The following is a 25,453-nucleotide window of genomic DNA, read 5'->3' as shown; positions in this document are numbered from 1 at the left end:
TTTTAAATACTAAAGTTGGCAAAATGCCTTCTGGACTCATTTATCAATTTGATGGACAAGTTAGCTAAAACCAATCTTCCTCAAATATTAAGAACAGAATCCTTTTTAAAGAATAAGGAAATATATTAAAAGTAGTCAATATTAAAAGAGGATCTTGGAAATACTAGAAGATAGCCAAGTGAAAAATGCATATGAAATAACTGATTAGGAAAATATAATTAAAGTTCAGTCTAGTGAATGCAGTATGGTTGATAGGATAATGTGTCAACTTAAGAAATAATTTTTGATTTATGTATTTATAATAATGAATTTATGTCTTAGAGTTATGCAAGTTTCTAGGTATTAAAATGATTCATTAAAAATAACTTTCATTTTACCTTATAATTCTGAAATAATAATTTGGGTACTAATTAAAATCTGCAAGATACATTTACTCACATAAGTCTTTTAGAAATAGAGTAGCAAACTTGCATTAGACTACCACAGTATATAATTTATTATTAATATAAGAAGGTACCTCTATATTATTTATTAAAGGTTCATACATCCATTCCTAGCTACATTTTTAAGAATACTTATTACATTCTATACCAATTAAATCAAATATTTGAAAATCTACTTACAAATGAGCATATTCCTTTTATCATATTTCTTTAAATATTCTTACAAAGTGATGTCATCTGTTTGAAGTAGGAAAATAAATGCAATATATCTCTTTATTTATCCTCTTTTTGGTATGAGGTACAGAAAGCTATTTGTGACTATAATCATCCTTTCTGCTTTATTCTTCAACAACTACTTGATTCAAGTAAATGTCTTTTCATAATAATACATTTTCATCCTCCTCTACTCAATGTTTGAGCAAGCATAATAAAATGTACATCTTAGAGATCTCAGAACAGAGAGATAAGAAGGCAGAAGATTTATTTGAAGAAATAATAGCTGAAAACTTCCCCAATCTGGGGAAGGAAATAGATATTCATATCTGAAAGCCACAGAGATCCCCCACCCAAAATTCTACCAAAGGAGGTCTACACCAAGACACATAATAATCAAAATGACAAAAAGTTATGATTAAAACAACAACAACAACAACAAAACAAAACAGCAAAAGACATACAAGGGAAACCCCATAAGACTATCAGTGGATTTTCAGCAAAATTTTGCATGCCAGAAAGGAATGGCATGACATGTTCAAAGTTCTGAAAGGGAAGAAAGTCTTCAGACTAGAGTACTTTAACCAGGAAGCCTATCATTCAGAATAGAAAGAGAGTTTCTCAGACAAACAAAATCTAAAAGGAGTTTATAGCCACTAAACCATCCCTGCAAGAAATATTAAATTGGACTTTTTGAGTGGGAAGGAAAGGCCATAAGAGAGTATGGAAAATAAAAACATAAGAGCATTAAAAATAAATACTTCTACAAAAATAAGTGAAGGGATTCATAAAATAAAAGGATATAAAATAAGACACCATATACCTAAAATGTTGCAGAGGAAAGAAATAAGGGAAAGGTTTAAACTTAAGCAACCATCAACTTAATATAGACTTTTATACAAAAGATATTATATGCAAACCTAATGGTAACCACAAATAAAAAAACAGTAATAGATATTCAAAGAAAAAAAGACAAAGGAATCCAATTATATCACTAAAGAAAGCCAACAAACCATGAAAGAGAGCAAGAGAAAAAAGGATCAGAAACTCTATAGGAACAACCATAAAACAAATAACAAAATCTCAATAAATACATATTTATCAATAATTACTTTAAATGTAAATGGACTAAGTGCTCCAAACAAAAATTATAGTGTAATAAGGTGGATAAAAAGAACAAGACTCTTCTATCTATATGTTGCCTAAAAGAGATGCATTTTAGACCTAAAGACACCTGCAGATTGAATGTGATGGTATGAGGCACCTGGGTAGCTCAGTAGGTTAAGCTTCCAACTTCGGCTCAGGTCATAATCTGATCATTGGTGAGTTCGATCCACATATCAGAGTGCAGAGCCTGCCTGGGATTCTGTCTCTCTCTGCTCCTTCACTTGTGTGCACATTCTCTCTCTCTTTGTCTCTCTCTCTCTCTCTCTCTCTCTCTCTCCCCCCCACACACACACACACAAATACACAAATATGAGGTTATGAAGAAATATGGATCATGCAAATGGACCTCAAAAGAAAGCAGGTAGAATACTTACATTGGACAAAATGGAGTTTAAAATAAAGACTATAACAAAAGAAAGGAAACTATAAAGCAATAAAGGGTACAATGCAACAATAGGATAGAACACTGTAAATATTTATGTGCCCGAAATGAAAGCACCCAAATACATAACGCAGTTAATAATAAACATAAAGAAAATAATTGATAATAATAAAATAATAGGGGACTTTAACATTCCACTTACATCTATGGATACATCATTCAAACAAGGAAACAGTGGCTTTGAATGCCGCACTGGACCAGATGGATTTAACAGACAGAACATTCTATCCTAATACAGCAGAATACTCATTCTTTTCAAGTGCACATGGAACATTCCCCAAAATAGATCACATAATAAGCCTCAAATCATGTCTCAACAAATTCAAATGACACCAAAGTCATACCATGCATTTTTCCTGACCAAATTCTATGAAACTAGAAATCTACTACAAGTAAAATCTGGAAAGAGCACAAATACATAAAGGTTAAATAATATGGTACTAAACAATGGGTCAACCAAGAAATTAAAGAAGAAATCAAAAATAACATGGAGACAAATGAAAATGAAAACACAAAGTCCAAAATGTATGGGATGCAGCAAATGCAGATTTATAAGGGAAGTTTATAGCAATACAGACCCACCTCAAGAAGCAAGAACAATCTGAAATAACCTAATCTTATACCTAAAAGAAGTAGAAAAAGAAAAACAAACAAAACCCAAATCTAGCAGAAAGAAGTAAATATATAAAATATATATATGGACACACAGAGAGAGAGAGAGAGAGAGAGAGAATAATGAAACCAGAACCTGTTTCTTTTGAAAGATCAACAAAATTGATAAAACTCTAGAACAACTCATTAAAAATAAAGAGAGAGGGGCACTGAGTGACTCAGTCAGTTAGGCATCCAACTTCGTCTCAGGTCTCACAGTTTGTGGGCTCGAGCTCTGCATCAGGCTCTGTGCTGACAGCTCAGAGCCTGGAGCCTGCTTCCGATTCTGTGTCTCCCTTTCTCTTTGACCCTCCCCCATTCATGCTCTGTTTTCTCTATGCCTCAGTAATAAATAAACATCAAAAAATTAATAAAAGAGAGAGAGAGGACTCAATAAAAATTACTAATGAAAGAGGAGAAATAACAATGAATACCAAAGAAATACAAACAATTATAACAGAATGTTATGAAAATCTATATGCCAAAAAATTGGACAAATTAAAAGAAATGGATAAATTCCTAGAAGTTTATAACCTACCAAAACTAAAGTGGGAAGAAATAGTACATTTGAACAGACCGAATACCAGCAAGGAGATGGAATCAGTAGTCAAAAAACTCCTACAAAGCAAAAATCTAGGACCAGACTTGTGATTTAGTAATTTTAAAAATACTCTTGTTAAAATGATTTTGGATACTCCCAACTTTCTTGGGTACACCAGAGACAGACATATTGTTCAAGCTGGCATTCGGTGCAACTGCTATTTTCTCTCAGAGTATCATATTTGGTTTTATTTCTCCATCATAGTTCTCATGGTTATTTGGAGATTTAATGATTTGTATATTTTTTTAATGTTTATCCCTTGTCCTGATCTATATTGTAAATTCCCTGAGGTTATGAATCAATGTTTATTGACCATCGAATACCCACAACCTGGAAAAGTGTTTGGCACTGCCCTAGTGCTCAATTTATATTTGTTGAATGAGTAAATGAAGTTAATCATTGATGTGGAGAATTGATATTGATCACTGAGGCATAACAGAATGTGTTTCTCAACCATCAGTTTGAAACTGCCTGTTTATTTCACAATTTATTTGTCTAGTGATTTGAGGAAACATTGGGGAGGATGTTTGTAACTTTGATTTTAACCGATTTCAAGAAACTTGCCATTTGTCCCTGAAAATGTATTCTATAAATAGTTCTTATTAATTTTTTTGTATGTGGAAAAATGTGTTTTACAAACCTCACTGGTATATTTTGCGGTTGGGTAGAGCAAATACACAAGTATTCTCCGTGTGTCGTATGTCATTTCATGACAGTTTTCTTATGTACACAAATAATCCTTGGTCTAGCTTATATCGCCCTTTTCCTGTGAGTTTTTTTCTTCAGATGTGGTTTGGAAGTCATTTTATAAGGCTCTGGAATCTTAAGTGTGTGAGTTGCTTTTCTGCCTTTCAGGATATTTGTGTTTTATTATTGTTAAAAAGAGATAAAAATCTATGTATTCAGAATCCTTCTGATGGCTTTGCCTCAAAATGGTGGTGGCGGGTAAAGAGTTCATTTTTGAACTAGCCCAAGATCTTTCACTCAAAAGATCTTTGCTATTGTCCAGAATTACCCAATGTGTGCTGTTTTTTGTTTTGTTTGTCTTGCCTAGCATCTGTAGTCTCATTTGGCTAAGCCTTTTCTCATTCTGATTGTTTTCTTCTGCTTCGGATAGAAAATTGTCATCAATGTTTATGGCAAAAAAATTAGCTGGCTACTCTTCCTATCCCACAGTTTGAGTATTTGGCAAGGATCTAGACTTTTTATAGATTGAGAGATTTGGTTAGTAATACATTTCCTCATTTACTGATATTATTAAATATTTAGAGATTCCCAGTCTTTAAGACAGGATTTACTTTTACTATTCAGTGTGAATCAACTTCTTAATGAAAATCTATTTGTTTGAAAACATTGCTAATAAATAATTTCACTGGGAATAAAATAAAGGATAAGCATTTTATTTTGTAAGCAGCGTAGTCAATTTACAAATACTTATTCCCAACAAATACATTATAGTCTAGTGGCAAGAATGTTCACTTTTAGCCGCTTTAAACAAATGATCTTTGGTTAGAAAATGTAACAATGTGGAGATAACAGATTTGGTCAGGCCTTTATGGCTAGGTATAATGTTCTACTTTAGGTGGGTTACATAGGTACTAACAGTTCAACACTGGTTGGTTGGGTTTAACTGTTATAAATAGAGCTTGTGGATGAAGGATTTATATAAACACTGTTGTATGTTTTTCAGTGTTGAAGATTACCGAAGAGGTTATTACTGGCTCTCTTCTGCAGAAGATTTATTCTGCTGTGTCAGAAAGAAATGCTTTAGTATTACTCCTTTTTAGAATAAAACAAAAAATTCTAAGCTACTGAAATCTATTTATCCTTTTGAGTGAATATCGCGTGTGGTGGGGTGGGGAGGAGAGAAAGAATGGAAGTGCTGCTTTTGTATTTCTAAATGCTGTGTGCTGTGCTGTAGGGCGTTTATTCACTGTTCAGCAATTCTTTCCTTCAGAATTAAGTTTTGTTTAGTTTTAATCTGTGACATCACTGTTCATTCAAAATTTATGTTTATCCTTCACTAAATTTTCTATATATTCTGTCAAGAATCTGTGACATGACTACAGATTTTCTTGGTTGTATCATAAGAAAAACATGAACTTTGGGGCACCTGGGTGGCTCAGTTAGTTAAGCATCCAACTTCGACTTGGGTCATGATCTCAAGGTTCATGGATTTGAGCCTTGTGTTGGGCTCTGTGCTGTCAGCTCAGAGTCTGGAGCCCTCTTCATATTCTGTGTCTCTGTCTTTCTCTGCCTCACCCCTGTTCTCGCTAATCTCTGTCTCTCAAAAATAAATAAATAAAATTAAAAACAAATAGATAAACTTTAAGTTTGTTGACTTAAAGAACATTACCTATTTATATACTGCAGTAAAAGTAAAATGACTACATTTGAAAATTAATGCCAAATTTTATAATTAATGATTTTCCATCTTACTGCAGTAAATTTTTACACAAAGAAATTTTCATATTTTTTCTGATATCATATCAAAATGTTAGGAAAGAATATCTTAGAATTGTCAGACTAGTGATAGTAATAATATACTATTATGTTTTATGGTATTTAAAATAAAGCAGAACCAAAAACCTTGCTAGGCACAGTAAATGGAATATTTAATTTACATTTTATATTCAGAAATTAGACTTCATGTCACTAAAATAATTCCAATCCATGAACTTTGTCTTATTGATTATTAGTGTGGTATTCTCCTTATTGCCTTATGTATTTTCTAAGAGAAGCCGCTTCCTTTGTTTTCTCTGTGTGGCACACAAGGAAAGTCATTGCATCTCTTACCTACCTAAATTTTGACTTTACCCATCTTTACCATTTTCAACTAAGCTGCAATTTCCTTGTGTACTAAATATGGATGACAATGTTGCCGATCATTTATTGTTTGGCTTTGAAATGCAGTGAACTTTCAAGGCACCAGCCCATGGAAAGCACTCGATAAATGTTAGCAATTATCATCATCTCATCCTTACACAGTATCGTCCTCATTAATTGCATATTCTGTTATCTTTCTCTCTACTATATGATTGATATCTTTCACTGTTTGAATAGTCTGATAGCTAATGCTTTTTAAGGCTAATTTTATTATTATTGTTATGATATTATATTATACTGTTATCTAACACTGTCCTATATAATTTTGACTATATTCTAAATCTGATTTTAAGGCTTTTTCTGATTTGACTACTGCTTAGTTTTGTCTATCTGCTCCCAATTCTCTTGTGACTATATCTTCTTTTTTCCCTAGCTTTATTGATATATAATTGACATATGATATCATGTAAATTTAAGGTATACAGTACATTGATTTGATATACTTACATGTTGTAAAATGATTACCACAATACAAGTAGTTAATATCTTCAGCACCTCACATAATTACCATTTATTTTTGTGCTAAGAACATTTAAGATCTACCCAGCAACCTTTAACTATATATGGAATTGTGAACTATCATCACAGTGCTGTACACTAGATCCCCAGAAGTTACATCTTAAAATTGGAGGTTTATAGATTTTGGCTACCATCCTCCTATTTCCTTCACTTCCAGCCTCTGGCAACCACTACTCACCTCCCTGGTTCTATGAGTTTGGCTTTTTAAAATTCTGCATAAAAGTGTAGCATTTGTCATTCTTCGGTCTGACTTATTTCACTTAGCACAGTATGCTCAAGATCTACCCATGTTGTCACAAATGGCAGGATTTCCTTCTTTTACATGACTGAATAAAACTTTATCATGTGTGTATATATATATATATATATATATATATATGCCACACCTTGTCTATCCATCTGTGCATCAGTGGACACTTAGATTTTTTCATACGTTGGCTATTGAGAATAATGCTGTAATGAACAAAGGAATGCAGGTATTGCTTTGAGATCCTCAGAATTCCAAATACCTCTTTCTTTATTCAGAATTTTTGTCTGGAATATTTTGTTATTTCTTCTCCTATTTTCACATATTGTTTTGTTTCATCTTTAACGTCTGGCTCAAATTTTCTGCCTTCAAGAAATCTTTTCTGAAGCACCCAAGCACATTTTTATCACTCCATTATTTTTAAATCTGTTCAACATAATTCATTGTGCTTTATGGTGTTTTAAGCCTTTCATAGGTGTGTGCATTTTCTAACTACAAGCTTCTGGAGTCCCCTGGAGACAAGGAAGATTCTCAGTATTTTTCCTCCAAATCCTCTGCTTATCAGGGCACCTTGGTAGCTCAGTTGGTTAAGTGGCCAACTTCGGCTCAGGTCTTGAATTCACAGTTTGTAAGTTTGAGACCTGCATCGGGCTCTGTGCTAACAGCTCAGAAGCCTGGAGCCTGATTTAGATTCTGTTTCTCTCTCTCTGCCCTCCCCCGCTCACACTCTGTCACTCTCTCTCAAAAATATATAAACATTAAACAAAAAAAGCTTAAAAAAATAAATCCTCTGCCCATCTCTCTTCCTGCTCCAGATTTTTACTGTTCTGGTCTTGGTGTCATTATCCTGTTTACCTTTTGTTTGTAGTAATCATGGATACACAAGGTTCTTGTGACTTTGCCACATATTATTAGTCAGTGTTTTCCAGCCATATTGATGAATAAATAAAAAAATTATATATCACAATTATATATATATGGATCCATATTTATGTATGTATATATTATATATGTGTATATTTATTTAGGTACATATATGTATAAAGATATATATGTATATAATATTACTATGAAGAGACTTATTGTGAGGGATTGGCTCATGTAATTATGGAGGCTGAGAAGCCCCATGAATTAGTGTTTGCAACCTGGAGGCACAGAAAACTCAATGAGATAGTTCCAGTCCAATTCAAAGGCCTGAGAGAACCAAGAGAAGGCAATGGTGTAATCTGAGGTCAGACTCCTGAATCTGGGGAGCCACTTTGGTGCATCCTGGTTCATGTCTAAAGGCCTGAGAACCAGAATCATTAATGTCAGAAGGCTGGAAAACATGGATATAGTAGTTCAAACAGAGAACAAATGCATACTTCTTTTTTGTCCTATTTGAGCCCTCAGAAGATTAAATGATAACCCACCTAAATTGGTGAGGGTGATCTTCTTTATTAGTCTACTTCATCAAATGCTCTTTTCCAGACACATACTCAGAGACATACCCAAAAATAATATTTCGCCAGTTACCTGGGCATCTTGTAGCCTAGTCAAATTGACAGATAAAATTAACCATCACATGCATGAATTTCATCATTTTCTTGATTTTATGTGATAACTCTGAAGCTCCTTCTGCCAGATTTTTGGAACCCCATTCTGTGTAGACCCATTCCTTGGTCTGAGACAATCCCCAGTGTGGAGGAGGAATTTAAACAACATCCATTTCTTATGGTTAATAACTCTCAGCAGCCACATTGGAGGTGATCAGTGTGCATTGAGAATTACATTAGCATATATACTTTATTTTTTAATTGTATAATTCTTTTCACTGAATTTTTATTTATTTTGAAATTATAAATTGTATTCTTAAGAACATATTATACAGAAAGTTTTGAGTTTTTGACATTTAGAAAAAGATGGGGATAATTGTGATAGGTGAAATTTGACCAACTTTTAGAAGTTTTATCCTGCATGAATATTATTGGAAGATAGTGTGGAATATAATTTTATTGAATGTTGAAAAGTCACAACAAGGAGACTTGAATTGATTTAGTCAAACAGTTGCTAATTTTTTTTAGACATTCTCTTTGTGGTCAATTTCACTTGAAGGCCACCATTTTGTATATGTAGCCTCAGTACAACTGATGTTACCTCTATGCTAAAGCTCCTTAAATCAGAAGAATAGCTTGGCATTAACTGTTTTATAATATGCCACTCAGTAGTACTTTTTATTCATGTTATTTCAGAAATTTTCAATTTCATGTTTTTGGGGGTTTTTTGTTTGTTTATTTACTTTTTTGATTTATTTTGCTTTGCTTTATATTTTGCCCTCAGACCATAATTGCCTTTGGTCATTTCTTCAGGTTTTATCAAAAATTATTTTTGTCTGTTTATTTTTGAGAGAGAGAGAGAGAGTTTGTGAGCAGGGCAGGGGCAGAGAGACAGGGAGACACAGAATCCAAAGCAGGCTCCAGGCTCTGAGCTGTCAGCACAGAGTCCGATGTGGGGCTCGAACCCACAAACCACAAGATCATGACCTGAGCTGGTTGGACACTTAACCGACTGAGCCACCCAGGCTTCCTGGGTTATTTCTTCAGGTTTAATTGTCACTGTGAAACACTTACCTAAAGACTGTAGTATTTAAATTATATGGTTTTTGCTGAAATAAATATCTTGAAATTCAGTGTATTAGAATCTTACTGGTAGTGGATATATACATATATAGATACATTATTATATATACACTATATATATATGTTATATATATCACATATTCTTTATCCATTGATCAGTTAATGGACATTTGGGCTCTTTCCATAGTTTGGCTATTGTTGGTTATGCTGCTTTCAACATTGTGCCTCCTTCAAATCAATATTTTTGTATTCTTTGGATAAATATCTAATACTATAATTGGGTCATAAAATAGTTCTATTTTTAACTTTTTGAGACACCTCTATACTGTTTTTCAGAGTGACTGCGCCAGTTTGCATTTCCACCAACAGTGTAATAGTTTCCCTTTCTCTGCATCCTTGCCAACAGCAGATGTACTTTTAAAGAAAGTACATGATAGGTTGATATTTCATTGGGTTTCAAATGTTATTTTTTGCTGCCAAATATTTCAGACTTGACTTTCAGAGCACATTTTTTAACTTGGTTAAGTGTGCTGGCATGGAAAATGGTACAGAGAAAATACACATACTTTAAAAAATTATGTCATAGTTTCTATTGAAACTTAAAATTGGGCATATTTACTTTTGGGCAGCGTGTAAATAATGACATATATTTTTTATGTTTTATTTATTTTTGAGAGAGAGAGAGAGACAGACAGACAGACAGACAGACAGTGCGAGCAGAGGAGAGTAAGAGAGAGAGAGAGGGAGACACAGAATCTGAAGCAGGCTCCAGGCTCTGAGCTGTCAGCACAGAGCCCGATGTGGGGCTTCAACCCACAAACCATGAGATCTTGACCTGAGCCGAAGTCGGACACTTAACTGACTGAGCCACCCAGGCGCCCCTGAAGTATTTTTTTTAAAGTCATTGGCAATAAGTGGAAACCAGCCTACTTCCAGATAGTTATGCCTCTCTCTATAATTAAGAAACACCTTTAAAATCATTAGCTGTGTTTTACAAATAGTTTTACTTTTTTTCTTTCTTATAAGGAACCCAGTCTCTTTCCTTTTTTATTTTAAAGTTTTCAACAGAGCTTCCCCTCTCCCTGCCATGATTATTGGCATGCAGGGGAAAACATGTTCTTAGCACCTAGTAATAATTTTTAAGTGCTGAAAACTATGTGTGTGTGTGAGTGTGTGTACACATTTATTTATATATATTTACATATAAATTAAATTACATATATATATTAATCTGCCAGTCTAAGTGATAATTTGAGCAAAAGGATGGTAATAGACTTCCTGTGTGGGTCATTCATAATATTTTTCTCTTATTGATTTGATAATTCTTTAATATCTGTCTACCAGTTTCAGCATACACCTTTTAAACATTTCTTCAGTGGCTTGAAACAATAAGCATTTAGTATCTTCTATAGCTTTTTACATTAGGAATATGGGAGTAGTTTACTTAGTTGATTCTGGGTCAGTGTCTCCCATAGAGTTGTAGTTCCTCAAAGATGGGGTTTCTGGTGCTTGGAGGATCAGCCTGCTTTGCTTGGCTTTGGGAAGAGGACTCAGTTTCTTTCCATTGGGCTGGTCCAGTGTTCTCAAGATACGGTGACTGGCTTTGCACAAAATGAATGATCAAGAGAGAGCCTGAATCTGCAACATCTTACTAACGGACGACCTTTGGAAATCACACACACTCATTTCTACGACATAATGTCTTTTAGAAGTGAGTACCTAAGTAGTGTATTTTCAAATGAAAAGGGAATAAAGATGGAGAACTGTCAAAGAATTAGAAACATAGTTGACAACTGCCATATGGACCTCTGTAATAAATCTGTGTTTCCCTCTCTAGGTTATCTCATCTACTGCTCTGGTTTTAGGTACTGTCTTACAACTCTTAAATTTATGAAGATCTTTTTTCTGAGTCATTCATCTGTATTCAACTTCCTACCAGATTCTGTTCATGATGCTATAATCTAGCCATTTACTTATGCCAGAAGCATGGGTGTTATTTTTGCTACCCTCCTTTTTACCCTTCTTGTTCAGCCAATCACTAAATCATGCAGTTTTCTTTTTGTTCCTAAATATAGATAAATATGTTCTCTGTCATTATTCATTTAAAGCAATCATCTTGTTCTTACTGCCCCAAAATAGCCTTCTATTTTGTACTCCCTTTTCCATTCTTAAAAAAAAAAATTCTATGGTAGATTTAAGTTTATTTAAAAACACAGGATTTGGGTTAAACAAAGCACAAAGGTAAAGGAATAGGGAATAAACAAACATAGCAGTTTTGCTAATATTTTTGTATTCATAACAAACATATAGAGCAGGCTAAAGATTTCAGTCTGCTAAATGGAGATTACGCTACAGGCTTCATTTTTAAATAGATTCTTAAGTATGTGGAATAATTCATGGAAAAACCAAATTTGAATAGGGCGTTGAAGGCTTGGCCTGGGGAAATGCACGCGCACGCGCATACACACACACACACACACACACACACACACACTCACACTCTGATTCATCTGTCCTATAAGTAAGTGTCCTTATGCTCAAAACAGTGGTGAGTGGTAGGCAGGTTAGTCTGTTTAATTGGGTTCTTTCTTGAATGGACCCACAGAGCCCCTCTCTGCGGGACTCTGCTCCTCCTCAGTGACTATGGATATTACCACCTCTGCAGCCATCCTAGTCTTCTCTGTAGGTACCCTACACTACTTCATGTCCTCCCCATAGTTTTAGCCTGTATTCTACTTCTGATCCCAACTAATAGTTGAAAATTTTTGATGTTATTCTGACTTCTTAAGTCCACCATGTTTAAAACATAATTATACTGGGTTTTGCTCTCAACAAAGTGGCTGCTTGCCTGTGTTTGGGTTTAGCCTTATTCTTATTGATAGATATCCTTTGCCCTAAAATCCTACGTCTCAAGTAACATTTCCTTCCTTTAAAGCTCCTCTCTAATACTTAGGGTTATCCTAGCAGGTTTCTGAGCCCAGGAGTTGGGGTCCATAAAGAATCATTTGACTAGTATTTGGTCCCCAGCTTTTACTTTCTGCCTTCACCTCCATCTCCACCTCCCATTCCAAGACTTTGTTGTTATCATCCACAATTCACCGATGACTTAAGGCATTTCGAGTCAAATGTCACCAAGAGGATTTAACAATAGGAGAGAGAGGCCAAAGAGAGGAAGAGGTTTCAACAACAGAGTGGTTGGAGGCCTCAGGAAAGAAAAACATGAAAGTGGTTTGTGCTGCGAACAAGTGAGCAAAAACAGGGGGCTTCTTCTCTTGTTATTTAGTCGCTGGTCAGGAATACTTCATTAGGTGTGTGTTTGCCATGGAACCCGGGCAGTTGCTGAGTTTCTGGCCATCTTTAGAGGAGAAGCTTCGTTTCACCCATGCCTCCTTAGTCCCATGGTCAGTGGGTAGTTCCAATGCACATGCAGCGTCCTACCCGGTTACCAGATTTTACATCTGAAGATTTTCCAGTTTACTCAGCTAACACCTATTGCATTATGTATGATACTCTATTTTTTTTGTTATAACAGATTAACTCATGGTATAAAACTGAGTATATTCTAAAATATACCTTCTTTGCCTCAAATTATTTTTCCACAGCCACTTCACAATGACCAATGTAATATTAGTCTGATACAATATATAATAGATGATTTCACAGACTCTCCTGCATTTGAATTGTTGAGATTTTCCATGTCTTAATCTTTTTCTTTACTAAGAAAAATCTGTCTCTTGTTAGCACAGTAAATGAATGGTTAAAAAAACACACACAATTTTTAACTTAAGCATATTTTTTCCCCATTGGACTTTCATTGCTGATTAAAGCATTTAGCAACATAATTAAAAGTGATTTAAATAGCTAATTAGATAATGCTATAGTTTCCAGTAATACATTCCTTTAAACAATGTATCCATCATTTAGGAGTGCATTTTATCACTAGGTTACTTATACAAATGCAATTATATGTTAAATGGAAGAAAACATCTGCAAGTCAACTCTGGCTCTCTGTAAAAATTGTCATATATATATATATATATATATATATATAACTTTTGCATAATTCTTACAAGGTCAAATGAGACACATGGATAATTTTGGCCTCCACATTTTAGTTGACTTTGCAAGTATCTAGTATCTGGTTCTAAATCATATTTTTGACAGTTAAGAACCAGAATAGGGCTATGTCTGTGTACACATGTTTTGACAAAAATTGATGAATTTAATTAACCAAATTATCCACTAAGTCAAACAAATGCTCTCTTTGACTGTATGATTTGCTTACTTGTTTCCTTGTTAAATTAGCTTGTTTTTTTTTTAACTTAATTGTGTAAGTTAAAATATAGCTAGATCAGGTCAATGTTTAGAAGCAGTTTCAATGGTATATTCAAAATAGTTATACTAAAGTTAAGAAACAAATTGCCTTTTAGCAAATGCTAAAAATATTACTAGAAATTCTGATTTCAAAAACCTTTTATTAGAAACAAAAAAACAAACAAAAATGAAAACACCAGAGAAACAAAAACAACCTCTATGATTCCATTTAAACTGACCAAAATCTTGAAACTTGATTCTCAAATTGGAATATTTTTATTATTCAATGATTCCATTACTTAAAATACTAACTACACCATTCTTAAAAATAGAATCTCACTCTTAAGAAGGACTTCATATTTTAATAGCCATTTCTGAGTAATAGATAAACAAGGATATTTTATTTTAGGAACAATAGAAATGCAAATATCAGAAATGCATGGTCTCTCTATTGTGGGAATACCCTGTCAGAATGTTGACTCAAGACCAATGTTAAAAATGATGTTACAACCAACCTCTAATTATGTTAACTCTCTGATGAATGCTGTGGATGTGCTAGATTCCTGTGCGTGCGCGCGCACACGCGTGTGTGTGTGTGTGTGTGTGTGTGTGTGTGTGAGAGAGAGAGAGAGAGAGAGAGAGAGAACAAAGGAGATGCTGAATGACAACCAGGATGGATGGATTACCTGTGTGTGCTTCTTGAGGACCTCAGGTGACCTGCTCACAAATTACACACAGGGTGTTTGGTGCAGTTATAGCTTTTCTGAAACATCATACAAATGAGGTAAAAGCTAATATCATTCTCAATTTTGAAATAATAGTTGTGGTTTTGCAAATCAGATCAATATTTCCTCTAAGTTTCAAATAACAATATTTAGGACAATGAAATATCTCTCTTGCTCCACCTCTACTCTGTTTCCACTTCCTTGCTTCTCTCCTCCTTTCTTTTCCTTTCATGCTTCATGCTCAGTAAAAAAGCTACAAGAAAAGCTGCATATATTTATTTAAATACATATTTTATACATGTATACATTAGTGAATTAATCAAATATTAAGGCATATTTATAGCTATCATGTATGTATCTCCATAATTAGTTCTTTTATGTAGAAGTCAACTTATTAGATGGTTCTTAAACACTTAATTGAGAATTTCAATTCTATGCCTTTAAAAGAAAACTTGACTTTTTACAATTAAACAGTTGACCTTCTTCCAATAATATATTGATTATGTTCACAATCTTAAAGTGGGAAACTTAAACATGACATAAAAAGATGGGTAATTCCATGTATAAATATGAAGTATATATGTTCAGCCAACATCTAAAATCAGAAAACTGAAAGAACATATTTGCCACAAATATAAAGGACCAATTTTTTAATTTTCTTGCTATAAAAAGAACTTTTACAATAGCAAACTGTATATAAATGTAAGCAAGCAATTCATAAATCAAAGGAACATGAAAGGTTGATAAACATATGAAAATGTTTCATTGTACAAATAGAATACTGAAAAAAATTTTCAATGGATATTGTATCATTCTTTCTCTACCACATTTGTCAGAATTTAAGCAAAGTGGTAATATGTAATTTTGAAATGAAAAGTGCTCCTGGTAGAGCTGTGCATATTTATTAAGTTTTTTGGATATCTGGTTGTTGATATTCACCAAACTTGAAATGTATTTCCCCCTTGATCCACCAATCTTATTTATAAAAATATACCACAAAATATATTTGAATAATTATATTTTTTGTAAAATATTATAGCCAAGGTACACAGATATGTTTATACTTTTTTGCAGTATTATGACAAAAACACTTGCATATTCCCAAATGCCCATCAAATAAGATTAATTATATATTTATAGGTATATATATAATGTATCCATCAAAAATGAGGGCTACAATACAGAGATGGAAAGAGATGTCTATTAAGTTAATAAATAAAACAAATCAAGGTATAAAACAACATATGTAGTTTGCTACAACCTAAGTAAAATATAAAAAGGAGTAGGGGTAAGGATACAATGTCTGTTTTTCTGTAGAAAATTCTAGTAGGAGAGTCATCAAAGTGCTCACTGGTTGTCTCTTGATAGCAGCAGAAGTGTGTGGAGGGGGCTGAAGGAAAATTTACTTTTTCTCCATACAAATCTCTATTTTCTTGCAGAACACTTAGTATCCTTATAACTGAATCATAAAATGCACTGATTATGTTAATTATTACTGAAAAATGAAACTTTTAAAGTTGAAATAGAATACTTAATTTGATATAAGTCAACAAAAATGCAATTTGGGGGTAAAACTTTCTATAAAATAAAACACACACACACACACACACACACACACACACACACACACACCCCGCATGCATGATACGCTCAAGATTTACCTGAGAATCTTTCTCTACAAACTGGATAATATTTTTGAGGCAGGGTAAGGGGGGAGGACATATTTCTTTATAGTCTTTATTTTATATAACTGCCAAAGTTTTGAAAAATCGACAGTGTTTTTTTCAAATATACAAAAACTGTATTAGATAATGTTTTTTAAAGAAATATCTTTTTCTTAGATTTTTAAAAATCTTTTAAAGTTATTGAGGTGAGACATATTCTGTTTTAGTTAAATGTGTTAATTGCAACTGGTATGCTTTTGGTATTAGTTTATCTCAAACACTGGAAAGGCAAATGTGTTCTTTTCCTTTGTATGTAATAAAAACGACTTACATTTCTTTCTCCTCCTTCCTGTAGCTTTCAGTCGTGCCCCAATTCCGATGGCTGTGGTCCGCAGAGAACTCTCCTGTGAGAGCTACCCCATTGAGCTCCGCTGTCCAGGAACAGATGTTATCATGATAGAAAGTGCCAACTATGGGAGGACTGACGACAAAATCTGTGACTCTGACCCTGCTCAGATGGAGAATATACGATGCTATCTGCCAGATGCCTATAAGATTATGTCTCAAAGGTATGATACTTCTAATAATATTTTGTGTGTGTGCACTTAATGTAAGCTCTCTGGCTGCATCTGTGTGACATATTGCCCTTAGGTAAGAGCACAGGTAGTATTGTGTGTTTTAGAATCATTTGAACCACTTTTTTCAATATCAAATTGGTTCCAGATATTACTAAAATGTTAGTATTAGAAATTACAAATGGCATTTGATGTTATTAAATGTATTAGATTAGTTATTAACTTGCGTGGTCTACTCTGAGTGCTTTGGAAATGGGTTGATTAGATGAGAAGCTAAATTTATTTTTCCACAGTTTTCAAAAAGAGAATTTTATGTAATTTTCTCTAGAAGTTACAGAAAAATTATTTTAATGCTAATATTTTCTTTCTGTGTAGGAAAAAGAATAAAATTAGTAAGCAATTTTATACCATTGATCAAAATGTAGTTAAAGGCTATAGATTCATGATTTTTTAGCCTTGGGAACAATGAAAAATTATTCCTCTATTATTTAGTTTATAATGTAATTCATTTAAGCTAATCAAAAGAGTACCATATTTAAATAATATAAATTAAGGCATCATATGCTATCACTAGATAAGGAAAAGAAGATCTTCAGTTCTACTGAGCTAGGTCAATAAGAATTCATACTGTAGAAGTTTTAAATTATACTAAAATTTCTTGATAAATTGGCTAAACATTATATATCTCTAAAAAATTGTTCAGTATTACTATGGTTTCTCAGAAATCAGTGAAGTTATTAATTTACTATAAACATTCATACTTTCTGATTACATGCTCACAAAGTAATTTTTAAATAACTAATCAACAAATTATATAGTGAATTCTTTTCATTATTTTTCTATTTAGACATTTCTTCCATTATTTATAGTTTCTTAAAACATGGGGGAAATCATAGCATTTGTAAAAATAAACAACTTTAAGTACATAAAAACAAAAACAATAGCTTTTTTTAACCTTTGGTTTTCTTGATGCGTAAAATTCTGATAGCTCTATGTATGATTAATAAATTGGTAGACTCAGTGTCTTTTTTTTTTATAAATTACTGTTGTATAAATTTTTAATAGAAATCACAATATGCCAGGATTTTGATCAAAGCATCCATAGTATACTCAAAGGATAACGGCCTCTGGGCAAATCTGAGGGCTTTTGTCTGTCTATTTCTAAAATCTAATTCATGCTGAGTGTTAATGAGAAAAAAGATTTTAAAATTAGGGATGCCACTTGATATAAGTTTGGTTTCATTTGGTTCTTATGTTTCCTTCTCATTTTGTGTTTCTTCTTGTTATACATTTGACATGCCTCCAACTATAGTTAAATTTTCTGATAATCTGCTTAAAAAAGTTGAGTTATCATTGTGTGTAGGGTTGTAATGGTCTATCCTGCCAGGTTTTCCGTGAGTAGCATGAATGGGCACCATGACTAAATTGTTATTTTATTTGTTTCTGTCAGAACAACAAACAAAAATGGATTCTTTGAATCCATTTGAAGTGTGGGTTGAGGAGGAAAGTGGTTGTTAGCTTTTGATTTTCAATGTAGCAAAAGCATTAACTTCACTAGCTCTTTGATCTCTTTATAATTTTCATTGAGATTGTTTTAATCCTTTTATTGATATTATTAATGGCTCCTCAAATAAGCTCTTAATCTTATAATTATTGCAAAAAATAGTTACAATGGATCCTCTCAAGCTGCTACATTAGATGGGATGTGTCTGTAAAGTGACGAATTTGCAGAATGAAATTGCTTTAAGCATCCTGAGTGAGTCATTTGTGGAAGCCCCCCGATAGTTTCTCAAAGTAAGAATTGTCAGCTGAAATTACTGTGGTTAATTCTGTGTGGAGGCAAGGTCCTTGGTTGTATTTGGACTATTAAATGTACTACATTACACTTGGCTGAAATAAATGCTTTTGACTCTTGGATAGAAGAAATTAGGTCCATCTTGCAAGTTCTCAAGAGATGAGATGTCCATGTCTGTTTAAGCTGTTTTATAATTAATGAGTTTTCCTGTCTTGCCAGTGCCAGCATGTTAAATAATGCTAATAATTTCTAACTAGGATATGGATGTATCATATTTGTAATGATATTTACAGTTTAAATGCATTTGAAACTAAAATTATAATGGGAAGACTTTCTAAAATATATCTGAGATAATTATTGTTTTCTCTCATTTAAATTTCTAGAAAGGCGCATTATATCATTGTCTAAACATTTTTAAGCATGTCTCTAGATTGGAGGCTTATTATTACAAAATATGAAATGTTTTTGTATATCCTTGCATAACCTTGTTGAAAAGGTTTCATAACTTACTTCAACCTCATGAATTCAATGGATGTCACAGTCAAGGACAGGCATGAAATACTGTTCATGTAGATGTTTGAATATACATTAAACAAATACATAAATAAAATTGTTAGTTTTATTTATATTAATAACTGCTAGTTATTTTGATTTCCATGTTTTCCTCTAGTAAAACTATGTGATCTGATATCTCCTCTTGAGGATCCAGATTCCTCACTGCCTTTCAGATTACACCCTGTGTAAATCCAAGTGTGTTCTTATGTCATTTTGCCTTCATCCCCTCTGAAAGTTCTGTGCTTTACCTCTTCTTTCATTTTCCTACTTAGAAGGCATCTTCAAATATCAGAGCACATTTCTTTATCTTTTTAGGAACTTCTAATCTCACTCTCTTGCTATTATCTACATCCTTCTTTATTGCATATGAACATTAATAAACCCATATTATCACACCCTAGGCAGTTGCCTTGTCTAAATTGTAGGCTTCTGGAGGGCAGAGTTTCTGTTGCTTTTACCTAAAACTAACTTTTGATGTTTAATGATGTGTAAATGAATATGTAAGTCTGCTCTCCAATTGCATGAAGCCACTTGAAAGCTTTCTTAATTCTGAATGATTTTTGTTTCTTTTTATTTTACATTTACACGCATCAGTGAGTTTTAAAAAATGGTACACATAACTTTAGAATCTAAATGTGAAAATGACTGTTGGCAACTGATAACTGCAGGAATTTTACATTTTGAATTCAGCTGAGGTTTCATGTTATCTTCAGCTATTAAAAGATATATTTCCATTTTTAACTCCACTAGCACTTGAAAATCCACAACATCTACCATGACAGCTTTGGAGTCTGGTGGATAAATAAGCTGGGCATGATCCCTGCCCACAAAACTATAGTTTTTTGGCAGATAAAAGTAAACAGCTAGATTGTTTGTCCCACATTTTATTTTTATCTATTTACATTTATTGAGGAGTTCAAAAATTGAGGAAAGCTCTTTCAGCTAGATAATAGTAAGGAGTGTTCTTTGGAGAGGGAATGTTATGCTGATCCTTGAAGAATGGCAGCATTGGTTGAAGCAGAAGAGACCAAAGTTACAGTAGATATATAAAATATAAGTGCCTGAGCACCAAAGAGGAACATGAGGAAGCAGCTTCCTTCAGTAACACTTCACCCATCCTGTTCTGCCATGGCTTCAAAAGCTTATCGGTGTTTTGGGGCACTATTGTCTCTAAAGCTTCTCCAAATGTGCCAGTACTTGAGGCCAGCTCCCACCAACCTCCCCATAGATCCAGTGCAGGTGCTTGTAAGAAATCTTGATAATTTGGGGGCGCCTGGGTGGCTCAGTTTACTAAGTGACTTCGGCTCAGGTCATGATGTCACAGTTCTTGGGTTCAAGCCCTGCATCTGGCTGTGTGCTGACAGCCCAGAGCCTGGAGCCTGCTTCAGATTTTGTGTCTCCCTCTCTCTCTTCCCCTCCCCTGTTCATGTTCTCTTTCTCTCTCAAAAATAAATAAACAAACTTTATAAACAAAAAGAAAATCTTGATAATTTGATGATAAACTAACCTGATGCTCTCTATCCCCTTGCCAATACATAGTTCTCTTGGAATTAGTCTTTATAGTTGGACATAAAATCCATCTACATGTGGGAAGTTTGAATGTTGTGTGACATGCCCATGCCAGATCTTTGGACACATATGTGTATGTGGTATAACTGTCTTACTTTATGTGGAATTGCTTATATTTTTCAAATTGGAAAGGTATTTGTAAACAGGTATATATGTATATATAGTATATATTTATTGAGATATAATCTACATATGGGAAAGCATGCACATATCATAAATATATACAACTTAATGATTTTTCACCAACTCAGCTCATCTAAACAACAACCTGCTGGAGACACAGAACATTAACAGCACCTCAGATGCACCTCTCTATGTGCTGCACCAGCCATACTCCAACCCCCAAATTTTGCTGCTATTGAGCCTTCTAACACTTTAATCAGTTTTTCCCATTTTATAACTTAAGTACATGAATTCATATAACATATGATTTTTGGTGTCTGACTTCTCTTATTCTTTGTATTCATTTTTATATATAACTTTATTGAAGCATTTTTATACGTTATATAATTTACTCATTTCAAGTGTATAAGGATTTTTAAGTAAATTTACCATTTTATCAAGGGATTCAATATCATCATAAATCAGTTTTAGAATATTTCCATCCCCACATTGAGAGTATGAGGCCTATGTGATAGTCCCATCTCCCTCCTGCCCCATGCTAGGACCAAGCTATGTCCTGTTTGTATGTCTGTTCTTTTATATGTGTGTGTGTGAGTATTCTTTAAAATTTTTTTAAATTTTTATTTATTTTTGAGAGATAGAGAGACAGAGTGTGAGTGAGGGAAGGGCAGAGAGAGGGAGATACAGAATCTGAAACAGGCTCCAGACTGTCAGCACAGACCCTGACATGGGGCTTGAATTCATCAACAGCGAGATCATGACCTGAATCAATCAGATGCTTAACCAACTGAGCCATCCAGGCACCACTATATATGTGTATTCTTAGTGCATTATGTTTTAATCTAAAAAGTGAATATTTGAAATCAAGTGAGATTTAGTGGGCATTTCAGTAGGGACAAATCAAAGAAATAGCAGTTATTTTTGAAGGCATGGATATAAATATGTTGCTTGAATTCTTAATTCTCTTGGAATCAAAGATCATAATTTAGGCATTTAAAAAATACCCTCTAGAGTTTTCTATCAAGTAGAGATTTTAAATATATAAAGTAGGATTTTTTTTCGTTTAAATGAGTGATCTAGGTTTTACTTTTAATCTGCCAGCATTTTGGCAAGATTACATTTTCGCATGTCATAGTCACATCAGGAACATAAAAAAAAAAAAAGAGTTGGGTAGAAGTGAGGAAGGGAAGAAGTGAGAGAGAGAAAGCTGTTTCTCACCTTTCTGAAAAAGTTATATTTCAGTTTATCTCAGTACCACTGCAGGGGATTTTACAGCTTACAAAAAGATTTTGGCTTCTGTTGATTCTATCCTGGTAAGTTAAGAACTCTTTCAATAGCATTCAAAGAAAAATGTCAGTGGCAGTTTTTGTGTGTGCGTGACTGAGTAAATGTTCTGCAATAACTATGTATATATACATGAGTTTTTCAATTTGAGTATTCTCCTTTGCTCCTTTCACAGAATTATTACATTATATCTTACATTTTTCTTCTGAATTATAACAGATCAAAAATAATTTCTCATATCAGGAATTTCTCCATTGAATACAAATTCTATGCAGTAAAAAGAACAGTTGGGTATAGAAACTATAATATATAACTCTTTGCCTTAAAGATTACTGTTTGTGTGCATGTTTAGTAAAAGAAAAAAAAGGAAGGAAATGAAGAAAGAAAGGAAGATAATTCCCATTATCAAATCCCAAACATAGAGAATATGGAGAAGTTGGGAAATTCCTTTCTGGAAGCCATTTACCTCCGCTTTAATATTTCAGCCTATTTTAATTCTGAGGATATGTTTTGGTAATGTCCTACTAAATGCTTGCTAGTATTTCTTGCTATTCACATTTAATTTTGAATGAAATTATGTTATATATGTATGCTTTGAAATTTACAAATGTAGTAAACGATGAAAATATTTCAGGATAGGTTAGGATAAAAGAGAGCTATGTTGACTGTCTCTTCCATTCCTTGGGGAATATTAACCCTTTGTGTAGCCATTCTCAAAGTGTGGTTCATGGAAATTTGGAATTCCTGAGCTCTGTAGGGATTTCTAGAGGGTCAAAAGTATTTTCATAACAATACTGAGTTATTTTTTGCTTTTTTTACAGTATTAGACATCATGCAGTGGTAGGTAAAACTGATGCCATCTTAGCAGGGATCAAGACAGTAGCAATAATAACTTTTAAATATTTCTCAGCTTTAATTGCTAATGTGGCACATTACAATATAACTCATATAAACTGATAGTCTTTGAGAACCTTAATAATTTTATGTTAAAGAGTTAATGAAACAAAGGGTAGGAGAATTGATGCTTAGCAAATTGTTTTTATTTATTTATGGCTGAAAATTAGTTATATTTTGTCTTCAATATTTTTACATTGCATAATATTCAATATAGTTGTTTTTAAATCATCTGAATTTTTTATGAACCACTTATTATTTTTTAAAATGTTTATTTATGTTGAGAGGGAGAGAGAGAATCCCAAGCAGGCTCTGCATTGTCAGCACAGAGCCTGACACAGGGCTCAGACTCACAAACCATGAGATCATGAGCTGAGCAGAAATTAATAGCCAGATATATACCCTACTAATTTACTCAGCTCATCCCTCAGAGTTAATTATTATTTTAATTGAAGTATAGTTGACGTATAATACTATGTTAGTTCCTAGGTGTACCACATCATGATTCAGTAATGCTATACATTATGAAATACTCACCATGCTAAGTAGACTTACCTACTGTCACCAAAGTCATTACAATATTATTGACTATATTTCTGTTGCACATTTGGTTTATAAAATATAAGAATTTTTATATGTATACCGAGTGATCACCTTAATTGTTTCCCCATCGCCAGCTTTTTAGGTATTTTTATATTTTGTGGTCAATTTGAAGAACTTGACATCTTGTGGAAAATATTTAGATGATATCACCATGGAAAAAAGGATAAGAAATTTCTGAAATGGAGACTATATAGGGTATAAACACCATAGTGATTATCTTGAGTATCGCTTAAATTTATAAAGAAAAGAACAAAGCAGATTATGAACATAAATTCTGTCAGTGATTTATTGAATACCACAGGACTCTGGAGGAAAATAAGTGAGTGATATGTAGCAGACATTCAAAATAATACTTCAGTCGTTCTATCATTACAGTAATTTTAAAGATTGCTGAGGCTACTAGGGGAGTGAGTCTCCAAATATTTTGACCGCCTTTTATGTTTCACTTTCCTTATGAGGAGACTGAGGAACATAGAGGTTAAGAAATTCACATAAAATTACTTACTGTATGATGACATAAGCATGGCTTCTCTCTTTGGGTATGTACCCCAAATGTTGTTGTTGTTGTTGTTGTTGTTGTTTGTTTGTTTTTACTGTTTTTTTCCTTCTTCTTTGAAGATTCTAAAAAATACTTTTACCAGAAAAATTCTTTTCACTTCTCAGTACAACAGAAAAAGCCAGTGAATGATTCAAATCCATCCACAATTTATAAATTCAGTTAATCTATTGGTTAAAGAAGATTAAAGTTTTAATAAGAAGTCAACCTTACAAAATTGATCAATATAGCCATTGAGGTAGACTTTTAGGAAAATATCCCTTCCTTGCCTGGAAATTATTTAGGAATTTTACCTTTAGGTGGAATTTTAATATTCAAGGTGTAATGTGTTAATAGAAATAGGAAATACATTCACTTATTACTGGTGATAATAATAATACTTATTTACTTTTATTGTGTGCTTTGTATTTGCCATGAACTTTGGTAAAGAATTTATCTTTCATTAGTTCATTAATTCTTCACCATAACACTAAGAGATAACCATTATTACCAGTCCTATTGTACAGTGAGGTAAAGCACATAGAAATCTTAATGAAAAATTTATTTTAAGCCAATGCACTGCCTTGCTTGAGAGATTTGAGGCAATATTTATTGTAGCGAAGGTGATAAAATGATAAAACATCAAAAATAGGTAAGAACTGTGCTCTTGATCATGATCATGATGGTAAGAAAAGAAACTCATTTTCTCTCATGCAAACATTCACTCAAACTTTGAAATTGGTTTGGCTCAGGTTTTATTAATATCCAATTACAGCTGTATACAAATTTTTATTGTTGAAGTTTTTGGTAGAAATAATTTAATTGTTGTGAATCTGAGACCCTCCAGACTCTAAACCTTTTTTTTAATTTGAATCAGTTGTGTTTCTAAAGTGTTTTAGGTAATGTAATGCTTCTTGGAAAACAAGCATTGATAGAACAGAGCTCTTTGTATTACTAATACTAAATATTTCTAGCTATAAATATATAAAAGCAGGATTTTTTTAAATAAAACTTTTTAATGCTTTTTTTA

The 25,453-nt window shown here is 33.1% G+C and overlaps 1 protein-coding gene across 15 annotated transcripts in view; it reads left to right on the top strand.

The window, feature by feature from the left end:
* Positions 1–25,453, top strand: part of ADGRL3 (adhesion G protein-coupled receptor L3) — a 504,973-nt gene that overhangs the window by 78,006 nt on the left and 401,514 nt on the right. For all 15 annotated transcript variants that reach the window (XM_029945427.1, XM_029945417.1, XM_029945384.1 and 12 more), the window contains one exon: positions 16,846–17,059. In XM_029945427.1, coding sequence (XP_029801287.1) covers positions 16,846–17,059 — 214 coding nt within the window. The remainder of the gene's footprint in view (positions 1–16,845; positions 17,060–25,453) is intronic.

Source organism: Suricata suricatta, chromosome 1 (assembly GCF_006229205.1).
Source record: "Suricata suricatta isolate VVHF042 chromosome 1, meerkat_22Aug2017_6uvM2_HiC, whole genome shotgun sequence".
Taxonomy (NCBI): Eukaryota; Metazoa; Chordata; class Mammalia; order Carnivora; family Herpestidae; genus Suricata; species Suricata suricatta.
This window is presented reverse-complemented; position numbering and strand designations above follow the sequence as displayed.